Source organism: Python bivittatus, unplaced genomic scaffold (genome assembly GCF_059951505.1).
Source record: "Python bivittatus isolate LINGU-HERP-01145 unplaced genomic scaffold, Pbiv_v1 ctg000580_np1212, whole genome shotgun sequence".
NCBI lineage: Eukaryota > Metazoa > Chordata > Lepidosauria > Squamata > Pythonidae > Python > Python bivittatus.
The window spans coordinates 17,594,164-17,618,037 of NW_028277087.1; the positions used below are offsets into that span (position 1 = coordinate 17,594,164).

Sequence of the window (23,874 nt, forward strand, 5' to 3'; positions counted from 1 at the left end):
CTCCTAATTGCCTGCTGTCCTCTAACTTCATCCCCTCCCTATTTGCTTTTCAGAAATGCCCTTCAAAGGATTATATAAAACACTGCAGGTGCTGTGATGCCTGAAACTGCGCAGAGGGATTGCTTTCTGAAGGTAGTCCTTAAACGTGCCCCCAGCAATGTGTCTGTGAGCAGTTCAACTTATTTCTTATTGTCTTCTTGGGGTTGGAGAACAGAATCTCCCAGCACGTACAGTGATTCTTCCAAAACTGAAGATATGCTACATCATAATGTGGTTAATTTCTTATGATATACAGATAGGTCTAATGAATAAACCATGGATTGTTTTAGGGCAGTAAACCCCACAATTTGCTGTTGGCTTACTGATTGCTCTTGTGTCTTAGTATGATGCACAAGTTGGAATGCAGGGTTTGTTTGAGGTTTCCGAGTTTGTTTCTGTGTCCTGTCCAAGCCTTAACCCATTGTACAGAGGTACAAGGCAAGAACAGTTTAAAAAGGGGAGAAATCAAGGCAGTAATTGGTCAAGCAAATGCATATTATCTCAAAGATTGACTCTAGAGCAGGAGTTATACTGGAATCACTTTTATGTGTGAAGTGATACTGTTAAGAATATGAGCTCAGGAGGCACAGTTCATAATTGGAGGAGGAGTAGGAAGTGCTAGGAAGGCCATTTGTATCTGGCCAACAACAGCACTGTACTTAAAGCAAAGCTGCAGCAAGTTTTGAGAAATGGCTAAACACATCTCTAGTCAGCTATCAAAATCAGCTACCAAATACAACAAGGATTTTCCATGTGTATATATGTGGATGTTCATACAATTTTGTTCATGAGGGCCATTACAGAAATGTATTTAACAAAATCATGACTTAGGATGATCCATGAAGAGAACTGAGTAAGCACTGCATTTTTTTCTGATATCCATTTTTGGTATTAAAATAAAAGCTTCTTTGTGGTTACATTTTCATTTGCTTAAAATATAGACAGAAACCCAGCAAATATTGGGAAGCGGTGGCTCAGAGGTATTCAAAGCATTTTGCTAGAGCTCACTAATAGGGAAACTGCTGTGAGAAATAAATGAAACAATTGAAGTCTCCTGAGAGTCCAAAGGTGTGCACACACAGGAGGTATTCATCACATGTCTGCAGGATTTTCTTGCACTGACTTTCTCACCTTTTAATCAGTCTCTGCTAGTTGTGTGTGTGTGTATCTATGTATATATGTGTGTGTGTGTGTATGTATGTGTGTGTGTGTGTGTATATATATATATATATTCTCCTCCAAATGCTCTTAGCGCAAAAGTCCCTCTCAATACTTAGTTTCTCTATAATTATGGCATTAGTGGAACTTAGGAGAAACTGACCTCAAAGAGATTAATTTACTGGTTAAACAAAGGCTCCCTTTCTCTAGCATTGCTTGTTCTCTGCTAATGTTGCCAGGTGATCAGAAGGAGATGGTGTTTGAACTGTTCCATGTATTTTGTGCAAGAAGGTTGCTCTATAATTTGTTGGAATTAAGAGGTGTTGATGCAGTAAGTCTCGAGTACATCTGAAAGCTATTGGTAAGCAGTGTCATTGGTTATCAGTACATGTTTCTATTCATTTGATTACTGGCTTTCATGAATGTAGAATCTCCTCTGGCATACCAAGGAAAGCATCTGTAGACCAGAAAAAAGTTGAATGTTTTTATGTCTTGGTGTGTTACCAGTTGTAGTTTGTTTTTGGACTACTGATGTACCACACATTATGTGTAGGCAGCTGGGAAAGTAAATTGACAAAAGTTATTTTGTGTGTGAACAAAGGAGGAAGTGGCTGGACTCACAGATAGTCATGTATCAAGGATGCGCAAACCTTTTTTTGTTGGAGTATATCCATTCTGTGGAAGACCTTAATCATGAAAAGATATGTTCTACTCGTGATAATTGCTAGTCTTTTCAGCCGGCCTGTGATGTTGAGGACCAATCTGATATTAGAAGAAATACCACAGTTTTGCATTATAGGATTGCAGATGGATAGCAAAACAAATTCTGCTATTCATCAACATAGTTCTGCAATCTATGTTTAAATAGGCACACCAGAATTCCTGAAATTCTGATAGATGGGCCATACTCCCATACACAGAAAGAAATATAAAATATAGAATGTATAAAAAAGGGGTATGAATCTGTTGCTAATGTAGATACTGTTGTACTACAAGGGCCACCATCCCTCGCAGTTGTCCTTATTGACTGGGGCTGCTGAGACCCATTGTTTAGAAATATTGGTAAGGCCATAGATTTTCCACCCATTGTAACAGTGCAGGTGCCTGCCCTCCAAAGAACCCCTCTTTGTCCCTGCATTATTAATTTGAGCTTTCCTCTTTATTGGCAAAGGAGGCAAACCCGAAGCTCAGGTGCAACAGGCAGCCCATTCAGAGAAAGGATGATTCTTCTGCATCAGGAGTGATGGCTTTTTCATTCATTCCCAATGCTAAAAAGCCATCTGGTTTCTTGTCTGAAGTGGAGGTTGATTGTAAGGGAATGAAGCCAGACTCAGCTTCTTTGCTGCGTGGGTGCTTCAGATTCACTAAGGTCTTTTTATTTTGCCCATTCTTTTATGCTTCATAATATGTTTCAGGAAACTGTTCCTGAACAACTTTGCTTGTTTATGTCAAGCAAACTCAGGCTTTCTGTTCAGAAGTTTAAGATTCCCTCCAGTGTATCAGTCAAAAGGATTGATCGATTAGGGATCAATATTAGGGGAGAAAACCTTTTTCAGAATTGCCAGTATTCGTTACATGAAGGCATAACTCTGTGTTATGGAAATGGGCAGCCCGCAGGGTCCTTGCAGCCCCAGTCCGATATTTGTGGCTCCTAAGCACTCCCAGATTGCAGAGTCAGAATTCAGTGGCAAAAATACTTCTTTGTGCTGCTGCATTGTTTTTGCCCCTTTTGACAAAATAAGGGATAGAACAGATGCTTTAAGCTCCCTTCTAAACTTTCCCCAAACAAACACAAAACAAAATTGAACATTTCAGAGCTATCCATGTCAGTGATGTCATGTTATCAGTTACTGTAGATCCTCTGTGGCTCTTGGAGACCTAAAAAAAGGCAGAGAATGATGGTTATCATTTGTAAAATAGATCCTATATTTCATTCCAGTGACTTATACTATAAAGAAATAGCGGTATTTATAGAAGGTGCTGAGGTTGGTGGGTGAGTTAAGTGAAGACTTGCAAAATCTCTTTATTCCTGGGTGTACAACCTGAGTCTCAGCATCAGAGCCTTGTGAGATTTGTATAGAAAGGGATGGAAGGTCTGCCAAGCAAGATCTGGCTTGTGGGGCTGAAGTGAGGGGTCCTCTTCCCCCAAAACTTCTTCCTGTCATCTGCAATCTAAACTGTTCCATGAGAAATGACTGCAAATGTTATCTGTCTTAGCTGCTCTAAACCTTTCCCAAAGACAAAGAATCAAGATAGCAGAGACCACAGAGTTCCATTTACAGACATGGAAAAGAAAAAAAACATGGGACAGCTAAAATTGGGCAGGTTCAGCTGGTGTGCTTTGAAGTGGTGTCTCTAAGTGTGGGATACAGGCATTGGGGCTAGGCCCTGTCTACAGTGATGTCATCTGGTCTACATAAATGGAATAGAGAGGACATAGCCTGTGTTCACTATCCCTTCCCCCCAGAGGTAGACCAAGGAATCCAGCAGATATTGAAGGGCAACTGCATGCATCCCCCCAAATTTATATGGGTTGAGAGGGGAGATTATCTATTTCTCTCTATCTGACAATATCTTTGCCTCAGAGAGATTTGCCCAGAGGTTTCTGTCTATTAGTCCCTTCTCCAACACCACCTCTGAGTTGCCATCCCCAAGTACGGCAAGTTGTCAGCTATTTGGGCACTCCTGAGTTGAGCAAACCTGTTGGGGCTCAGCATCTCCTGATCAGCTAAGTATTGCCTCTTTTTTTAGGCTTGGCATTGTAGACTAGAACTTATAACAATATTTACAGGATGACTAATTCTGCATTATGGAAAAAAACTCAGCCAAACTGTTCAAAATTCAACTGCAGCTGCTGTTTTGATGGTGGGTAGCAGCTGTAAATGGTCTGTATTCCCCCCTCCCCCCCCATGCAAGTATTGGTCAGAGGAGTGAACTAGACCCATTCTCTGCTGCATCAGTTATTCATCAAGGATAATGTGTTTACACACAACCACCTTTGTGGTTAGAATATCCTTCTACCAGGAGCGAATGCTAGTCTGATTGTTTGGGATCAAAGCATGAAGGTGAATGAACTGCTTGTAAGAGTGGACTTTCCTGTTATACTTACAGGGAAAGTATTAAAAGGCTCTCCTCCCATTAACAAAAAACCTTCAAAACTGTGAATATGCTTAAAGAGAAGAAATGTCCTAAACATCAGAAAGACCCCCTGAAATAGATCACAGCACATCATGTTACAGATGTGTGCTTTGTGCAAGTGAAGCAATACAGCATGGACTTTTCCCAGTATTTTGCACCCTGAAAGGTTTTGCCTTGGTGAGATCCCTTGATTGGCTGCAGGAGTGATTTCACTTCCTGTGAAAATGCTTCCACTTCACATATGTCATTCTTGCAGCTTGGTTATGCTGAATTTCGATTTCCATGGGAAGGCTGGTCTCCTGGGTTTCATTCTTAATCATGGACTCTGTCTTCTGATCAAATATTTTCATGCATAGGGGCAAAATCCATAAGCTATTATCTAGATTCAAGAAATTGCACAAGAACTGACATCTGTCTACAACTCAGAGGAATTCAGGATTTCCCCATCTGCAGTCAAAGACCAGCATATTATGTGGACTTTGACTTTTGACTGTCTATTTGAGTTAGGGCTCTCCAAACAATTTTCTATGATACACCTGCGCTTGGGTTTTGATACTCAGTGCACTTTCTGAGCCACTTTGAATCTGCACCTGAGGAAGTGAACTATGATTCACAAAATATTATGTAATAATACGTTGCTCTTTAAAATGCCCCCAAACTCTGTGTTGCTTTGAGTTTGAGCTCTGCAAGCAACTTCCTGTAATACGCCTGCTCTTCACTTGCAGTACATTGTGGCTGTGTACATTCAGATTGCTTAACCAGGTGGCTGCATATGGACAGTATCTAAGCTTCATAAAGGTTAATTGGGAGAGGGGCTGGGAGGCCGGCAGACCTTTTTTAGTGGTTAATCTGGTAGGCCTAGCACATCAGGTGGATACTGGGTTTGGGAAGACTTTCTGACAATCAGACAAATTGGATTGTGTGAGCCAACCAAAAGCAAAGGAATATAAGTTTTTAGGAAGCATGTCAGAATTAAATGACCTGAAGCTCTTGTGTACTCCTTATAGTCTGGAGGTGGCATACGTCATACCCATAAAGCTCCATGTATTGTCATCTTTGTGTCAAAGCAAGATCCATATAACAGCTCAAGAGCTGGTAAGTGGTTGGGACACTGGATTCATACTTTCTCTAGTTTCAGAAGAGCAGCTAAGATGTATCTCTTTTGCCAGATTTTAAACAGTTAATTAATGTTGGTATTTGTTTTGCATGTTTTGACTTTTTTATTGTTTTGATATTTTCATTTTTTTGCCACCTTGAGTATTCAATTGGACAGATAAGATATAAATAGAAACAAATAATAATTTTGGGTAATTTTTCCTCCTATCCCCACTCCCATCTTATGGTTCAGCAAGAGACTAATTTGAAATTAATCTGAATCTTCAGGCTATGAATGAAACCCTCTACTTGAAAGAATGGTGCATTTATGAATATTTGCCTTCAGGCCCTGGCAACATATGTGAAAGGCCAGCTACATTTTAAATTAGGATTCATTCCAGAATGGACTGATGAAGGATACATATTTTATTCGGCTGTCCTCCCCTCATTTCCCTCTCCCACCCAGAAAAATCTTCCTTGTGAACATTTTATCACAAACAAGTTTGTGGCACCTAAATGCACTTGCAGTAACTTTGCTCATTTTGCGATGCATACGCAAAGTCTGAATTGAATTGAGTTTCTGATCATCTTCTTCAAGGCAAAGCAAATCCTAGAAATAGCTTTTTAAGCCACAGTTTCAGTGCTCAACCCCCTGCTACCCTAACTTCTCTTCTGCCAATAGCATCAGTCCCCAGATGAGGACTGTTTGACAACAGCAACTCATGAATGTTCCTCCTCCAGTGTATTCGGTATGATGAAAAACAGGATCTGTGTGAAGACAGACCTTTTTGTTCAATATGGCATCCTAAAAATACCAGCTTTTCATTTGAAAAAAATGAACCACCACCAAGTTTCTAACTTTCGGGGCTGTTAATATTTGTGTTACTTGTCAAGGAGGAGTTGAATAACATTTCCAGAGCTTGGTGCATTGAAGCTTTCTTACAGCTTAATTTTCTTTTCTAATTATAACTTATGGCCTTTATTTAACTCCCCACCTTGGGACTGATGATGCTCCTCAATCCAGCTGAACAAGCACCTGAAGCATCTGTTGTGAACTGAATCAGATACCTTGGCTAACATTGTCAGCCTATTATTCTGACCAACAACTGCTCTCCACGATCTCAAGGGAGAGTTCTCAGTGTTGGATTGTCAATGCTGGTGGTTGAACCTGGGAGCTTCTGTATGCCCAGTATATATATATATATATAAGTGCTCTGCTGTTCAGCTGTGGGTCCTTTTTTGTACATTTTAATTGCCATCTCCCACCACTATCTGAATGTAGCTTTTCTTCAAGGACAAATTTTGCCTAAGAGACAGTCTGCTCTCAGCTGTAAGAGAGAAAATCTGGACCGGTTTGTGCTGTGTAAAAGCAGGCTCTGCTGATTGATCCTGCAGCAGTTCTGTAATGCTGGGTTCTGAATGTCCTCATCATTCCCATGGTAACGGACTGATGTCACAGCCCGAAGGACGTGATCTGAGTGCCTGGATGATGCATGGAATTTGCTTCAGGTGAGGAGCAGGTGGACTTTGGACTGAAACTCCAGTGAGAGATGGGAGTGGGATGGGACAGTTCACCTCACCTGTGTAAGCCTGCTTGCATAAACAGAACAAAGAAGTGTTATGTATGAATCAGCTGCTTTTTTTGCCTGCCTGCTGACTGACCTTGAAGAGGGAATGACATGCTGCAGGTATCTCTTGTTTGGATAGGTATTTTATTCTGGTGCAGCGGGGTAAGGAGGGGCAGGGGCTTCAAACCTTTTCTTTCGCCTTCCCCAGCTTGGTGCCCGCTAGGTATGTTGGGTGACCATTCACACCATCCCAAGCCAGCACAACCAAGAGATTGGTTGCCCTGGCATGCCACGTATTTCTACTTGCTTTGGTATCGTTTTCCAGTGCTGTGGCCTCATTTGTATCCCATTTGAATCATTTCATGTTTACTGAGCCGTGTTCTTCCCTCCTCCTTTTTTTCCTTTTATTCATTGGGAAAGGGAACTCTGGTCATATTTTCCTATATCCGATTAGCAGATTCCAAGGTTGTGGAACGGGGTCTCCACCCATTTGATTTGGCTGCAACCTTTTGCTCCCATGAATGCTGTGCTGATTGTTCTGAATCTCGTGGTATATATGTTTTGGCATGGCATGAAGGGACCTATAATCATGCTGCCCATTGTTGGCTTGCAGAAGTGGCTACAAATAAAAAGGGTGTGCAGCCCCAGGGCAGTTGAGATAATAGTGAGGTACTATTTCCTCCCCCCACCCCCAAAATACAACTTCCCGTAAGCAATCCCATTTTTGTGACTTATTTTTAACTGACAAACAAGGGCTTTAGTCTCACTACTCCTCCTTGGGAGACTGAAATACATGTTTCCTTCCCCATGGGGTTTTGCTATTTTGCTCCATCCTTCATTTCTTGCTCCTGCATGTGGGAGAGTTCATGGGTGTTTCCCATGCTTTTATTTGCATTCTTTCAAAGAGTACCCAAATCTTACTGTTTCATTGTTGTCTGCACTAATGGCTTCTTGTTGCAAACAAGGACATTACAAGATTAAAATAGTTTGGTGGTGGTAGAACCTTTTTTGAATTATTGGAGTTCAGCCCAGAACATCTGTGGGAATATTCCTGCCATGTGCCTCCTTACTTTCTCTAGGTGCTCGCTGTATACCTGGCAGTTTTATCTCAGCTGGTATAAGGAAACGTGCTCTGGCAATGCCCACAAAAACTGCTGCCCTGTTGTATTTTGCTTTGAACAAATAAGTCTTGTTCTTAGTTGGACAGTTTTTATTGTTCTAGAAAACTTGAGAAATGGTAACAGTGATCCCTGGTTGAAAGTAGTTGGCACTTTCACTGTCAAGCCTCACTATTACTGATCAGTCAATGAACTGGTAATTCTGTGGGCTTATATACTGTGTTTTGGTGATTTTATGCAATCCAGGCTAAATGTATGGATGGGTTTTCTGAAGAAGGGCCTCTAGGTTCTAAATGCATCAAAGTACTGAATGATACAGGAGAAAGATATGAGCTTATGGGATAAAATTAATTACATCAGGATAAAGGGAGAAATAATCTGATCCCAGTTATGTTGTCATTAGATGCTTTATGGAAGGATGTTCACCAGCTGTCCCCAATCTCCCCCACAAGTCCCCAGGGCCCCTCAAACCAGCAGCACAATCTTGACGTTTTAGTTTGAGAAACCCAAGAAATTCCATTTGCCAAAACTAAGAAAAAGCATAACCATTTCAGTCCTGTCCTCAGTGGCAGAAAATAATAAAATAGTACTTTTTTTTAAAGTGCCAGAAGACAAAACAGTGTTTTTCCCCATTTCATGTATAGAAGAGCTGCTTGACTATGAGTAAAGGTTTAGCTGAGGGATCCGTGGTTCTATACATCCAGTTATCTGCTGTGGTCACCTCATTCTGTCTTATATTTGGGCGAGCAATGGGTGTGGCCATAATGGCTGTTATGAAACACTTCAAAAATATACCACTATACACATCTTGCTAACTAGAATTCTCCCCATTTTCTTTTTTTGAATGTCAGCCTTTTAGGTGAGAGTTCTGCATCTGATTGTGTGCCCCTATGAAACTCCTTGTATACAATGATAATGTATTGAATGTGCAAAATTGGATCCAGATTTAGTCACATTTGGAACAGCCCCATTGAAATCAATGGGACTTGCAGTAATGATAACTGACATATCCAATTGATTGCAGTGGATCTACTCAAAGTAGTGATTGGGTCACATTCTAGAGCAGAATATCCACTTTCTAAATGACCATGCGTACAGATACACAGCTAATGCTGTGTTGTTGTTGTTTTAATGCTGGACTTAAGACAGTTATTTTCAAATGTTGTTACAGGCTCTTAGATATTATCAAGCATTTATTGGTTGTGTGTGTTTAATACAGAGATAGACAACATGGTGCTTTGGGCTTTAAATAATGTCAGCTTCAGGCAGCATGGATAATGGCAGGTAACTGTGGCAACTGTATTCTAGAAAAGCTGAGTGGGAATTACAGGGTTGCACACCCCTAGTTTTCTGTATTATCTGGTAGGCTTCATGAGTGGGTCTTGCATGTTCTTTTGAGAAAACGTAGAAATTATTTTTAGAAGATAAAATAATGGGTAAACAAAGCTACACTTTGAATAATAATAATAATAATAGTAATAATATAATAATAGCCTTTGCAGGGAGAGGGAGGGATATGTAGTGACATCATCATTGGCTGTGACTATAAAACTTGTATGTTTTTTTTTTCCTGAGAGGGGAGGTTGGAAGTATTTAGAGAAATTGGAGTGTTTAGCCATACAGGTAGTCCTTATTTAACGACCACAATAGGGACTGGAAAATTTGTTGTAAAATGGGGCAATTGTTAAGCGAGTCGCGCCCGATTTTATGACCTTTTTTGCAGCGATCATAAAGCAAATCACTGCCACTGTTAAGCGAATCACGGGATTGTTAAGTGAATCACAAGGTTCTCTTTTGATTTTGCTTGCTGGAAGCCAGCTGGGAAGGTCACAAATGGCAGTCATGTGACCCTGGGATGCTGCAACCATCATAGGCGTGAGCTGGTTGCCAAGCGCCTGGATTGCAATCATGTGACTGTGGGGGTGCTGCAATGGTTGTAAGTGTGAGGACCAGTTGTAATCCCTTTGTTCAGCACCTTTGTAACTTTGAATAGTCACTAAACAAATGGTTAAGTGAGGACTACCTGTAATGTATCTATTTTCCTTTTTCCTGTCCTCAAGAAAAAAAAAAGAAAAATGATAATGCCACATTTCAATAGGCAATGTATTGAGGCACTGATGGCCACCAAAAAAAGAGCTGAGGGCCATATGTGACCCTCAGGCAGCAAGTTGCCCACCCCTGAGATAAAACTTTAGAGTCTCATGGGACCTGGAAGCACCCAGTCCAATGCCATACTATGTTCATGGATTTATAAAGAGGAACTTATCTGTGTATGTGTGGGGTGTGTGTTGCTTCCAAGAAGATCTTCTGTACTAGAATTGATGGTCGTCTGGTGCATTGCTTCATCTCTTTGTGAAACTTCTCTGAGTTCTTCAGGGTGTGATGTGAATCCAGTGACTTTCCAGATTCCTGTCAGTATGAACTGGGAGGATCTGTTTAGAGTAGCAGTAATAAAAACAGCAGTCCCCAGCTGGAAGTTAGTCAAATCTCCAGTATCAGCACTGTGAATGCCAAAATGGAAAAAAACAAGTTTCTTGAGTTTTGTTTTCCCTCCACCTCTTGGAGGAAAGACAGAGGATCATTTGCTTGACATCTTGCAGAATCTTAGTAAGGCAGTGAAAGTGTTTGGCTTTGTACATATAGCCTCCATAGGCAGTAATAAGGCATGGTGGGAGATGCAGTTCAGTACAGAAGTCCCAGTCCTGGAGGTAAGACCATGGACAAGGCTGAACTTCCTCACCCTCCTACTAACAGCATCTGTAATGAATGCATTCATTCATTGACTGACATACTTACTGGGGCTTATGTGCTACTGAGCAATTGACATTCCCTTTTTACAGTAAAAGGGTTAAATACAAGTACAATATAATAAAATAACAAAACTAATAACTAATAATAACAAAAATTACTAAGAGAAACTAAGGCCCCCAAGAACAAAAGCATCCAAACACAGCTAGGGTGGGGATTCTAATTTATTCTAGATCCTCTCCCAGGGCTTTCTTTATAGGCCATGGTTTATGATTCATTGTATTGTGCAATGAGCTAACTTAGTAATTGGGTTGAACATTTTGTGCAAACTCAGTCACTGTATATGTTGAAGTTGAGTTCCCCTCCACTAGCCTGCGGCCCCAATTCAATTCAGTCTTCCCCAGTTATATATGAAGAAAGGGCTAGCTAGGAGATCTGATTATAGATCTTTCCACTTTAATAATACCTCTGAGAATTTATAGCCAGACCTTATCTTCTTGGAGACATTCTGGCCCAGCTTTTGCCAACTCAATACCTTCCAATTCCCTGAATTCTCAAAACTCCTTTAATTTGGCAATAAGAATTGGAAATTCTGGGAGTTATAGCTCTACATCTGGAAGACCCAAGGTTAATCTGGCTGGTCATTACTTGAAATAGAATGTTGGACTACATGGAATTGTTGGATCTGACATTTTCTACTCTGTCTCCGAGAGCAAAAGTTTTGTACTGTTTCCTCAAGCAAACAGTATTAAGGATAACACCAGAAAAGAAGTAGAGAATAAAGCCCGAATGACTTTTAGATTCTTTAAACTGTATAGCCATTTCCTTCTTTGAAGAAAATTAAAAACCCTGGTGTTAATTTGCTGTTTCTGTTTCAGCCAAAGCCTGTGATCTTTTTTGGAGTTGTGCAAATTGTAATTTTACCATCTTAGTTTCCTAGCATTTTATACGCTTTGATCCTAGTTAAAATTGAATCACAAAGAATTTGAGGTCTGTTTGAATGGCCCATAAGGTTAAGCTGCTTTGATTACCAGAACAGGTAGACTTCTGGGTTTCCTAGTTGGACATCTTTGATTTACCACATCAATCCAGTCTTACACCCTGATGCAGCCTTATTACCTGCATCAACAAAAGATGCACTGTGCCTTTGAGACTAAAAATGGGTCATTCTTCTGAGATTAGTCAGAGGACTTAAAGTGGCTTCTCAAAGGAACCATTTCTTATATACAGAGTTACTTTCTGTATACAAAATAGCTCAGCAGGAGTATTTATACTGTTACAACATTTGACAGAAAATTTTTGAGGGATTTTTTTATGAGTAGCGTTTATCCCTTTCAGTGGCAAGAGTGCTTTGCCCCTGTGGACACATTTTTAAAAGAGGAGGAAAGACTGTCCACTTCTGCTGTAGTTTCAAGCAAACTCTATTCTTCTTGTCCCGCTTGCATTTTGATTCAGTGATGGTGGTCATGTCTAATCCCAGCCATCAAGATTCTTCCATTTTTGTACATGACAATTCACACTCTGGTCAGTCCAGTTGCCCAGAGTTTTCTTCCAACTCAGCTCATCTTTCAAAATTGCAGGGATGCCCGCTGGGGAGATCCTCTGGGCACCTTGTTTGAGTACAGTGCTCTATGGAAGACTTTCTATTTAAACTCATGTTTAATTTTTTATGCCCAATTTGATTTTATGGATAGTTTCTTCTGACTCATTATGGTTTTTTTTAAAAGTGGCTTTTATGTCACTACTTTTTTTAAAAAATGCATTGTTTGGTGGTTTTTTTATTATTTGTAGAGTGACCAATGTTAGCTTGCATGATTTTATACTTCGTTAATTCTTTTGTAAGCATCCTTGGATTTTGTTAACAGCAATCCTAATCATGATACAGAAAGCCCCCCCCCCTTTTTAAAGCCTTTTAAATGCAATCTACACCTAAGATGCTACTATTGTATATATGGAAGAAATGCAGTCCTGCTACTCTAAAGATCTGCTGAGCAGCCATTTGCTTTGTGCTTTCTTGCATGGCTTCCAATACTTGGCATTGTGGTTTCTGAATCTGCTGAGATCAAACTGTGGCTTCTTTAGACTATTAGCATTACATAAATGTCAACATCCAATGAAGAATGTGCCTGCTCCCTTCAGCAGTCATTGGCTGCCTTTATTGCACAAACAAACTTGTGGAAGCCTGATTTGATGTGCTTATTGATTAGATTGATCTAGTCTTTATTTTCTGATTTTGTTTTTCGCAGGGAGAACCAGCAAGTCTGACCCACAGACTGTGGTGCAGCATGGAGCTATTGCAGTAATCTGTGTTTGATATGCAGTCCCCCCACCTCCCCACTCCTCCCCACACCTCTGTTTTGTGATCCTTTGATCTCACCATTAATATTTGGAGCAATACTGTTTTCAGTGTTAGGATGTTCTATTTTCATCCCCCCCCCCGGCCTAAAAAATGCAAAGGAAGCGCATTAAGTCTTCACAAGGTTAAACACACCTATTTGCCTTTCTGAAACCCCTGAAAAATCAAATAACTTTAAAGGGTAAACATTTTTCCTGGCATTCTAGGGTAAAGTGCTGAAGAATTCAGAAGCCCTAGTTCCATGCTGTAAATCATATGACCTCATCAGTGAGAATGTGTCTTAGGTACAGAAATGCAGACAAGCACCACCAGCAGGAAAAGCGGTGTTTGTAGAAAACTCTGGCGCTGGGCTTTGTGTTATTGTATGTTAACCAGTTGTGTGGAAAACACCTCTCTGCTTCAGAGAGGAAGATAAGCAGGAAGACTCATATGTGCTATCTCTGTGAAACAGATGGGATAAAGTATGCAGCTTTTCATGATAGAAACTTAGCACCTTGCTTATACAGAGAGGACCAATTGTGCTTTGTTTTTAAAAAGTATTATCTTGCTCTTTGTATTGTTCTCTGTAATGTTTTTCTGGGAATAAGCCATCGCGCGCGTGTGTGTGTGTGTTCAGTTTCAGACAAATGTGAGCAGGTGGTTAACATTTCATAGATATTCTGCCATTCTTTGCAAATCACTTGTCTACTTGCATTTGGACATTTTTTAGGAGGGAAATGCTGGAAAAATATGTGAAAGCCTTTGTGATAGTGACAGTGAGCACCACAATGAAACCATGCAAGAAAGCATTGAGGTCACCGTGGATATACAGTTGAAAGTACTCAGAATAGGTCTTCAAAAACAGGTGGCCACCTTGTCACCTCCCGTCCTCAGGGGGATGTCTGTCTGAATTTATGCCAGTACGCCACTGTTCCATGGGCAGCTAGAACTGGACTGGGCCTCACAGTGAAAATGGCCCAGCGCTGTTTGCTGATGTCGTTGCATGGAATTTGCTGAGCTGCAGGACATTGTCAGCTTCTTTTGAGGAATCTGTTGAAGAGCAGGGAGTGAATGTTTCTATGTCTCTGCAGAACTGACTTCTTGAGGTACAAATTGGGTGCCGCTCCACTGTCAATTAGCTTCTGGTATAATAGTGAAGCCCAGGGACTGTGCAGGGCAGGGAGCTGCTGCTATTGGGAGAGCAGTCTCTAATTCAGCGAGCTGCCTTCTTAGATGCTGATTTGCTGCCACCCATTTTGGCACTGCCGTCTTCTATCAGGAGCTCGTTCTTGGAACACCTGCAGGAATCTCAACCTCTTTTTCCCTCCAAATCCATTTTTTCCGTGAAGCCTTTGATTTAGCCCAGCACTCCCCCAGCACTCAGGTTGGGTTGCCAGAATTCAATGATAGAATAGCTGAATTTTGAGAGAGGACAATTTTGGTCTACTTTTCAGGATGGTTTTTACACATGGGAATAAGAATGGTTTGCCAGCAGGAAGCCACTCTTGACTGAACCTCTCTATCTTTATTCTCAACAGCTCACATCCCTTCCATGTTACTTCTTTTTTTCCTTTCAAGTGCAATAGATCATGTCAGTTTTTCAACGTGTATTAAGCTACACCCTTCTGTCATTTCCAGCCAGATAGAATTGCAATTCAACACATCAGGAGGACAAAACATTGGGGAAGACTGATTCAGGATTTCCAATAAAGCATTGCCCTCCAGGTTTATTACAGAAGTAATAAACTTCTTTGTCAGTGTTGTAAATATTCTATATTCAGCAGTGGAATTAATTATGTCACTCACTTGTGCTATTTTTTTTAAATGCATATATTCTGTCTACCAGTTGAAGTTCTCAGGGTGGATTTAATCTAGTTTGCTCTGAACGAACTTGAGGTTTTGGGAGAGTTGAATGACATTTGCATACTTACATATTGTCTCACTGTTATCCTTTGGGACCCCCCTGGCAGCCAGATGAGCTATTTGAAATGGAACAGCTTTCTGCTAGATTACTGACTCCAATTTTTTATCCCATGTTAACAAACAGTAGAGAATTTTGATAAATGCAGCAAAAAGTGCAGAAGGCCTGAGCATCTGTGCTTGGAAGTAAGTTCTGTTCAAATCAATGGGATTCGCCTTTAGCTAAGTGGGCTTGAGATGAGGTTGAGTGGATACATAAGAAAATGGGGAGGGAATTTGGCATATTTAGCCAAGAGCACCTAACCATAAATGATTATGAACATGCAGATAAGCAAAAATGAAGATCTTGTGGCTCTGGTCAATTTGCAGGAATTTGATCACTTTTTTGTTACATTTTGTCAATTATTCAAAGTTGGTTTATAACTGGAAAGGATTGCTAGTTAGAGATGTAGTGTTTTACATGCTGAAAATTCACTTCCAAGCATTTTCAGCTTGGGTGGAGAAAGAATTCTTGGCTGAAATCATAACAAGTCATTTTCAGCTAGTCTAAAATTCTACTGCCAAGCAGCTGGATGTTACAACAGTTCAGAAAGATATGGGTTGTTCTCTCAACATAGTAGGGTGGGTGAGTACCAAGGAAAGATGGTTGCATAAACTTGAGAGTCTTGTGATTGCAGCAGGTATAAATATGATAAATATTGGACTAGATCAGGGTAGCTAATGATTTTTGGTCCGAAGCCATTCCCACCCTTTCTTTCTGTTTTTTTGGTTGAAAAATTATGCCACTGAAATTCAGCCGTCCTGCCACTGAATTTTAGCAGATTGATCTACCGTTAACTGCTAATGGTGACATTTGGCCACCAGTTTTTCCCTAGAGGCTAAACAGTAGTCTAACTCAGTAATCTGGTCTGCACGTCACACTAAGCCACAGTCTTTTATTTAGGATGTATGTATGTATGTATGTATTTATTTATTTACTTACTTACTTACTTATTTATATTGATTTATATGGTCACCCATTTCTACAATGCAACTCTGGGCAACTAACAGGAATTAAAATACAATATAAGTACAATGTATATTTAAGAAAAACAACAACAACCAACCAACTAACACAAAGTGGCTCCTGAACAGAATACACCATTCACCAATGGTGTGTATTACTCTTCTGGCCCCCATGCTGGGAAATCAGCCAGGTCTTCAAGGTTTTCCAAAAGGTGAGGAGAGTCAGGGCCAACTGGACCTTGGGTAGTATGGTGTTCCAGAGGGCAGGCACAGCCACAGAAAAGGCCTACTTCCTGGGTCCTGCTAGATGACAATCCCTAATAGATGGGATGCAGAGCATGCCTCTCCTGTCTAACCTAACTGGATGGGTAGAAATGATGAGAGTAAGGCAGTCCCTCAAATATCCTGGGTCAATGCCATGTAGGGCTTTAGAGGTAATAACCAGCACCTTAAATTGCACCTAGAAGCAAACTGGAAGCTAGTGCAGCTTGGTGTAACATGAGCATAGCAAAACACACCCATAATTGCTACACCACTGCATTCTGGACCAATTGAAGCTTCCAGATGTTCTTCATGGGCAACCCGATGTAGAGCACTTTGCAGCAATCCACTTGGGAAGTGACCAAAGCATGAGTGACTAAGCACAGTACCTTCTAATCCAGGAAGGGGTGGAGTTGATACGCAATATGAAACTCTGCAAAAGCCCTCCTGGTCACAGCTCCTACTTGCTCTTCAAACAGGAGCCATGAGTCCAGGAGGACCTCCAGATGTGTACCAGTTCTGTCTGGGGTACTGTAACTCTATCCAGAACAAAGGATGGAAAATCACCAGATTCAGGAGGCCCTAACACCTGAAGTTATTCTGTCTTGCTCAGATTGAGCTGAAGTCTGTTTTTCCCTATCCAGACCCCCATAATCTCCAGGCACTGAGATAAAACCTCCACGACATCAATTGGCTGGCCAGGGGCAGAAATATACAACTGAGACCTCACTCCATGCTGTTGAATGACCTCATCCAGCAGCTTCATGTGGATATTAAACAGGAAAGGATAAAGAGCCAAGCCCTGTGATACCCCACATAAAAGGGGCCATGAGGCAGACCTCTTCCCCCCATCAGCACTGACTGGAACCAACCCTGGAGAAAGGAGGAGAACCAGTATAGCACTATGCCCCTGACTCCAAACCCCTGGAGCCAATCCAGAAGAATACTATGGTTGATGGTATTAAATGCCACTAGGGGAGCAAGGATAGATGCACTACCTCCATCCCCGCTCCCCTCCAGAGGTTATCCATAAGTGTAACCAATGCCATTTCAGTCCCATATCCCAGCCTGAAACCCGATTGAAAGGAACCCAGATAGTCCGCTTCATTCAAGGCCCTCTGAAGCTGCAAAGCAACCACCCTTTCAACCACCTTCCCTAAAAAGAGAAGGTTGGACACAGGGCAAAAATTGTCTAAAATGGTTGGATTTACAAGCCCAGCTAATTGTAATATGTTCAGTAACCTATGGTCAAACAAGCTACAGTTTAGAGCAATGTGTGAATCCACCTAGTACAAAACAGGTTCTTACATTCCTTGGTTTTCTGGTAAATGTTTTGCAGCTTTATGATAGCTTTTAGTCTTCTATCCTAGAGATGGCACTTGTTTCTTGAGGAATTCCAATGTCCTTCTACTCTGGAATCCTGAGATAAAGGGACAGAATTGGCATTTCTCTATAGCATATAAAATGACACATTGATGCTGTTTCGTGGTGATTTAAATTGATAATACAATTATACTGATGTCCATGTGTTGATAAAAAGCCAGAGTAGGATTGCTAAGGGTTCTAGAGCCACAGTATCTTTGATTATCTATCTATCTATCTATCTATCTATCTATCTATCTATCTATCTATCTATCTATCTATCTATCTATCAAATTTGTCACCACCCATCTTGTTGAAATGACTCTGGGCAGTTTACAGCAGATGATACATCCCTCATTAGCGTTCAGCAAACATTTCTAAGCCCTGCTGGAGGCCGACTGCCTTTGTTTTTCTTAATTACAAGTATACTTCTGAAAAGCAGTTTGAAGGATGCCACGCTGGTGACATTTTTAGTATGGTCAATGCCAGGCATAGTAGCAGTAAGAAATGGGTAAAAGAATTGTACTGGGCACTGACAGCACTTATACAAACTCTGCATACAGAACCATTATTTTAAAAAATGGGAGGTGTGAGAACATGTAAAAATGGTAAGACTTGGGATTCTGTATGTTTGGTCAGTAAGTAGTGGACTGCACACAAAGAAGTCCAATAAGACTGATATTTTGAGATACAGCAGTTTAAACTGGTGTGTTAAAACAATGTTCTTTATGAGCCATCTACTCTGTAGCAACTCACCAGGAATTTCCTAGATGCCAACAGTATTTGTTGAAACAGCAATCTATTGACTTGGTATTAGTCTGTATTTTTAACAAACACAGGGCTTGGTTTCCACCCTGTGTTCTGGCCACAAGTTCTGTGTTTGCATCAGATATTTTCTGGGCTTCTTTCCAGGTATAAGTGTAGAGGCATCAGTGTAAGTTAGCATAAGTCTGTGTTTATAGTACCCCACCCAAAAAGCAATCAAGGAAAAAAAAATAACCCAACCAAGGTTAGAAGGACAAGCTAACCTACATAAACAACAAGAAACCTTTATCCCCCATGATGATGCTACATAGTCTGCTAATAAAATGTCTATAGGAAGAGAACCAATCATTTGGTTACACTCACAGTAACTATTTGTGCTCACCCCATGGCTTGCCTCAGTCCACCAGAACACCAAGGGCAGCTACCTTGAAGATCTTTTTGTTTTTCTTCAAAATCCAATATGCTGTGTAAAATTTCAGAAGCCAGCATTGCATTCTGATAACATTTGCAATTTTGATGCTCTCCTGTTTTTATTTCTACCATAATAACCATAGAAAGAATTTTAAAAATCCATTATATTGTAAGATCAATCCTTGGTTTTGTTACTATGCAGATTACAGTATAGGTATTTATATGTGTATGGATGCATTTGTGCACGTGCATATTATATAACAAGCTTCCAAGCCTTGAGAATCCTTCATCAGAGTGTCCAAAAGAAAATATGTGACCACCTAGTACAAGAAGTAGGGGAAGGGAAGTTTGACCTGTAGGTCAGTGATAGGTGTCTCCCTTGGATGCAGAAGATATCAAGTTCACTGCCTGTCATCTCTAGGTAGAGGTGGAGAAAAACTGCTTTCTGAAAGCTGCAACAAGGTAGTCCTGATTCAGACACATAACCTTGGTCATGATATACACCCCATAGTTGGCTGGGTTCACACGCCATGGTTTACAAACCATAACACACAAAGAAACCATTGTATTGCTTAGCATTTGTGTGAACTACCCTTCTCTGCAAATAAGCCTGTGTCCCTCCTATTTGAGAGAGCGTTACCCTGAATATTGGCTGAAATGCTGGTGGATTGTACATGCTTTACTAATTCAAGTCTAATAGCATAATTTCATTTCTCCCCAGCGGTTTTTAGATGCCAAAGACCCTGTTGGCCATTGCAAGGGGCAAAAGAAACTGATGCAAGAGCCCTGGTAGTGGATTGAGATGGACTGGCTGTGACAACCTGCCGCTGGTGGGGGGGGAGTGGGGAGAGTGATGATGAAGAGTTCCTGCCGAGCTGGCTTCCACCGGGAACTGCTGAATTCTACATCCTCCGCCTTCTACCCAGTCAAACGGTATGGAAGACAAAGAACGCCCTGCCCCTTCTGCCGCCAAGGGAAATGCTGCAGAGCCTTACTGGCTTCTGCTTTGGGATCACTGTCCTAGTTGCTGCACTAATTGGCCAAAGGAACTGGGGTGGGGGTATCCCCAGGAATGCATAGGCTGATGCATTGGGCCCCTAGAAAAATACTGAGATTTGATTTACAGTACACTGCTTATTTCAGAGATAGAAAAGGAAAGGACAGGCTGTTTCTGAATCAGACACAGAAATAAATCAAATTATTTGAGCTATTTAAATATGGGTATCCTTTGAATCCTAAAAAGGATTCGTCACCTAATGAACTATCATATAAACCAGTGTCTCTCAGCTTAGCAACTTTAAGATGTGCTGGTTGGGGAATTCTGGGAGTTGAAGTCCATACATCTTAAAGTTGCTAAGGTTGAGAAACACTGATATAAACCAGAGAGCAATTCAGGGAGAAGGTGAGGTTAAAACCTCATTGCTGGCCCACTTGAATCAGCATCATCTGTTGTAGAATGGCTCCACAGAATCTGTTGAGACTTCAGGAAAGCTCCATTCATTCCGTTGGACCTTCCTCCTGGAGTCCTGGTGCTATATAGGCAGTGCTAGAATCCCACTCTCCAGTCCAGGATCTCCAGGTCCTGGAGGGTGGGATGGATGAAAACTACTTATGTGCATGATCTCAAAGTAACATGATTCCTGATAAGCAGCTCCCTTGCTCTGGATCAGGGGTACTCTGTCTGGCTACATGTTTGCAGCCTCTGTGGCTTCCCAGGATGCAGCCACTCTAAGGCAGCACCCTTGTTTCCTTTTTAAAAACAAGACATTAAATGGATATGCCAAACAGTCACTACTCCAAATAAAACCCAAACCTCCAGTCCTTCAGAAAACAAGTTTGCTGTTTCCTCTCGTTATCTGTCAACCTATTTCTTTTATTTTAATGTGATCTTGTTACAGAAAGTTGGTCCACTAGTGTTTTTGGTCAGCTTTCCAACCTTCTAAGCCTTGTCTGAACTAGCAGAAATCTTAGCCCTGGATACACTGGATGCGCACTTCTGGGAGTTGGAATCCACACTGGGGAGCCCCCAGGTTTAGGATGTCTGCTCTAGACTAGCTAACTATTGACAGGTTTTGAGGTGGGGACTTTTAAAAAAGTATAATAGGTGCCTTAAACCTGCTAGAGTCTTAACAGATCTATTATACTTGTAATTAGAGAAAATTATGCTATCACACAAATGTTCTCAGAGCAGGAAAGAAAAAAAAAGAATTGGGGGCACATAAGTTCCTTTCCCTATGGGTTGCCCATCCCTGATACAGTGATTTGCACTTGCAGCCCAACCCACAATGTGATGATACCAAAGTTCATGGAGCACTTCTCTTTTTAATCCTTAAATTCATCTTTACCCTTAAATCAGCATTTTTTTAAAGTGTATCTCTTCTTTCTCACCCCCTTCCCCCTTTCCTCTCCAGAATATCTGGAATGCACTTAAAGCCGTATCTCAAGTTACAGAAGAAAGAGAGATCTTTTGAAATAAGCCTAGACTCTCCACGAAGCCCACCCATGAGCGAGCAGAGATTGGCAAAAGAGGAAAAACCCAGGAGCCCCAAGCCAAGATTCTTACCCAACGCTCCTCTTTGGAAACCATTGGGGAACCTCTCTTCCAGTACCCTCTACAGTAGGAACAGCAACCAAAGCCATGTGGAAGGACCCAGGGCCAAAGAGAGGAGAGCTGTCCCACCTGCCACCATCCATCAGGGGGAAGATGAAGAGGGACTGCTGGATATCTGGGCAGTTGTGAAGCCAGGGAACACAAAAGAGAAAATTGCCTTCTTTGCAGCCCAGCTATGTAGTGACACCCGAGTATTCTCCATGAAGAACAAAAGCAGCTGGGACATAGATGGGCGAGCAACCAAACGCCGGAAAAAGTCGCTAGATATCAAAAAGGCAAAGATCCACCTGGAAAGGATGAGAGAGGCCAATGGGAGGTGCTACCAGCCTGAGCCATTTGCCTGTGGCATTGAGCACTGCTCTGTACATAATGTGAATGATGGTGGTGAGGGGGGGTTCCCTGGCCGACCATTATCAGTTGTTGAGATGGTTGCTTTCCTGGAGCAAAGAGCAAGTGTTTTGCTGGCCAGTTGCACTAGAAACTGTCCCAGTGCCTCTGCTGTGCCCAGATTCTCCGGGCAGCCCAAAGCTGCCCCTTCTGCTCCTGGATTCTTTTCTGACTTGAGGGCCTGTGAGGTTCAGTCTGAAAAGCCACCTTGTGGCAGTCATGGTGCAGAGCAGCAGGCTGAGCCAGTGCGTGTCTTGGAGATGGTTGCAAAGCTTGAATCAGAGTGCCTGAGGCGCCAAAGTGAACGTGAAGTAGGGAGCTTGTCTAGAAACAGTAGCTTCCGGCGGAACGTAGGGCGAGTGCTCCTGGCAAGTGGAATACTGCCAGAGAACGGGTCTGACCAGGTATCATCTCTGGTCCTCCACCAAGAAGAATGTAATGGGGAGGAAGTTGGGTGGGGATCAAAGCATAATGTTTCAGTGGAAGATACTTTATGGGAAGGTCCCTCTTCTGGCCAGTCTTCCTTTGATGATTCTCTTGAAGGGAACCATGATCTTAAGCATGGGCAGGGAACCATATCTGTCAGCTGGTATGATTCTCAAAACACCACTGAATCACAACCTTCTACCTATCCAGAAGCTGTTCAGACATCTCCACATTTCTTATATAACAACTCTTCATCAATTGAACGTACACCAAAAGAGTCAGTAGATGTTCCTAATCTGAATTCAAATATAAGAGTGAATGAATCCCTGAATATTAGCATATCTGTCAGCAAAATAGATCAAAGATGCAGAAAACCCCAGTCTCCTGACTCGAGCTTTGGTGAAGATCCTCTTCCAGGAAGACTTTTCTTGCTTTTATCCAAATGTGAAATCTCCCAAGAGTGCCTGCAGTCAGTGGAGACTCCTACAGAAGAATGTCTAGTAGGGACCCAAGGAAAGGAAGCTGCCCCTGCTGACCAAGTTTGTATGAGAAGCCATGTTTCAGGTGACTGCCCTGATGTTTCCTCAGAGAATGCACTGCAGATCCTTGACTCATCTCATCTAAAGAGGCAAAGGTCTCATGACTTTTTGGAAACCAGGTTTAAGATCCAGCAACTTTTGGAGCCCCAGCAATATCTGGTCTTCCTGCCCCACCATATTATAGTGAAGATATTTGGCTTGTTGCCCACCAAGAGTCTCGTGGCTCTCAAATGCACTTGTGGATATTTCAAATTTATCATTGAGTACTACAATGTCAGGCCAGCAGATTCACGCTGGGTTCGTGATCCACGCTACAGAGAAGACCCTTGCAAACAATGCAAAAAGAAGTACACCAAGGGTGATGTTTCTTTATGTCGGTGGCACCCCAAGCCCTATTGCCAAGCTTTACCTTATGGGCCCGGGTACTGGATGTGTTGTCACAGATCCCAAAAGAATGTCCCCGGATGCAAGCTAGGCCTTCATGACAATCATTGGGTCCCCGCCTGCCATAACTTTAATCGTGCGATTCACAAGAAATCCAGGGAAATAGATGAGGACTGTTAGCACATTCTGCACGTCATTTGGGAGCCTCAATCCTGGGTAGGAGGAGAATTCCACGCCTTGTGATGTTTACACTGTATATAGTTTGTGGGTGGTTTTTCTTTCCCTCTTCCACAGGGCTACAAAACTGCACATACTTTAAATCACAAAGGCCTTTTTACCTTTTAGAGAAAAGATTGTGTTTAGCCCATCTGTGTACATAAGTGGTCTAGAATAGCCTTGTCTTGGGTGTCTGACAGCCAGTTGACCAACATCGAAGTGCTACAATGCAGTACCCCAGTGTTGTGGCTACAGTCCTGTGTTTTAAAAGTGTCTCGTTTTCAAATCTGTATATCGTGTATAAAATATACATTTATATATATAAATATATATAAATATATATTAACATTGTTTCTGAAAAGAAACTCTAAATATGTAAAAGATCAAT

The 23,874-nt window shown here is 41.6% G+C and overlaps 1 protein-coding gene across 3 annotated transcripts in view; it reads left to right on the forward strand.

The window, feature by feature from the left end:
- The window catches only part of FBXO34 (F-box protein 34), a 50,910-nt gene extending 27,036 nt beyond the window's left edge, over positions 1-23,874 (forward strand). Inside the window, exons 2-4 of one of the 3 annotated variants that reach the window (XM_025166163.2) lie at positions 54-165; positions 19,645-19,856; positions 21,335-23,874. In XM_025166163.2, the coding sequence (XP_025021931.1) occupies positions 19,777-19,856; positions 21,335-23,450 (2,196 nt within the window). In that variant the 5' untranslated portion in view covers positions 54-165; positions 19,645-19,776 and the 3' untranslated portion in view covers positions 23,451-23,874. The remainder of the gene's footprint in view (positions 1-53; positions 166-19,644; positions 19,857-21,334) is intronic. The other 2 variants (XM_007427374.4, XM_025166164.2) reach the window with 2 other exon arrangements.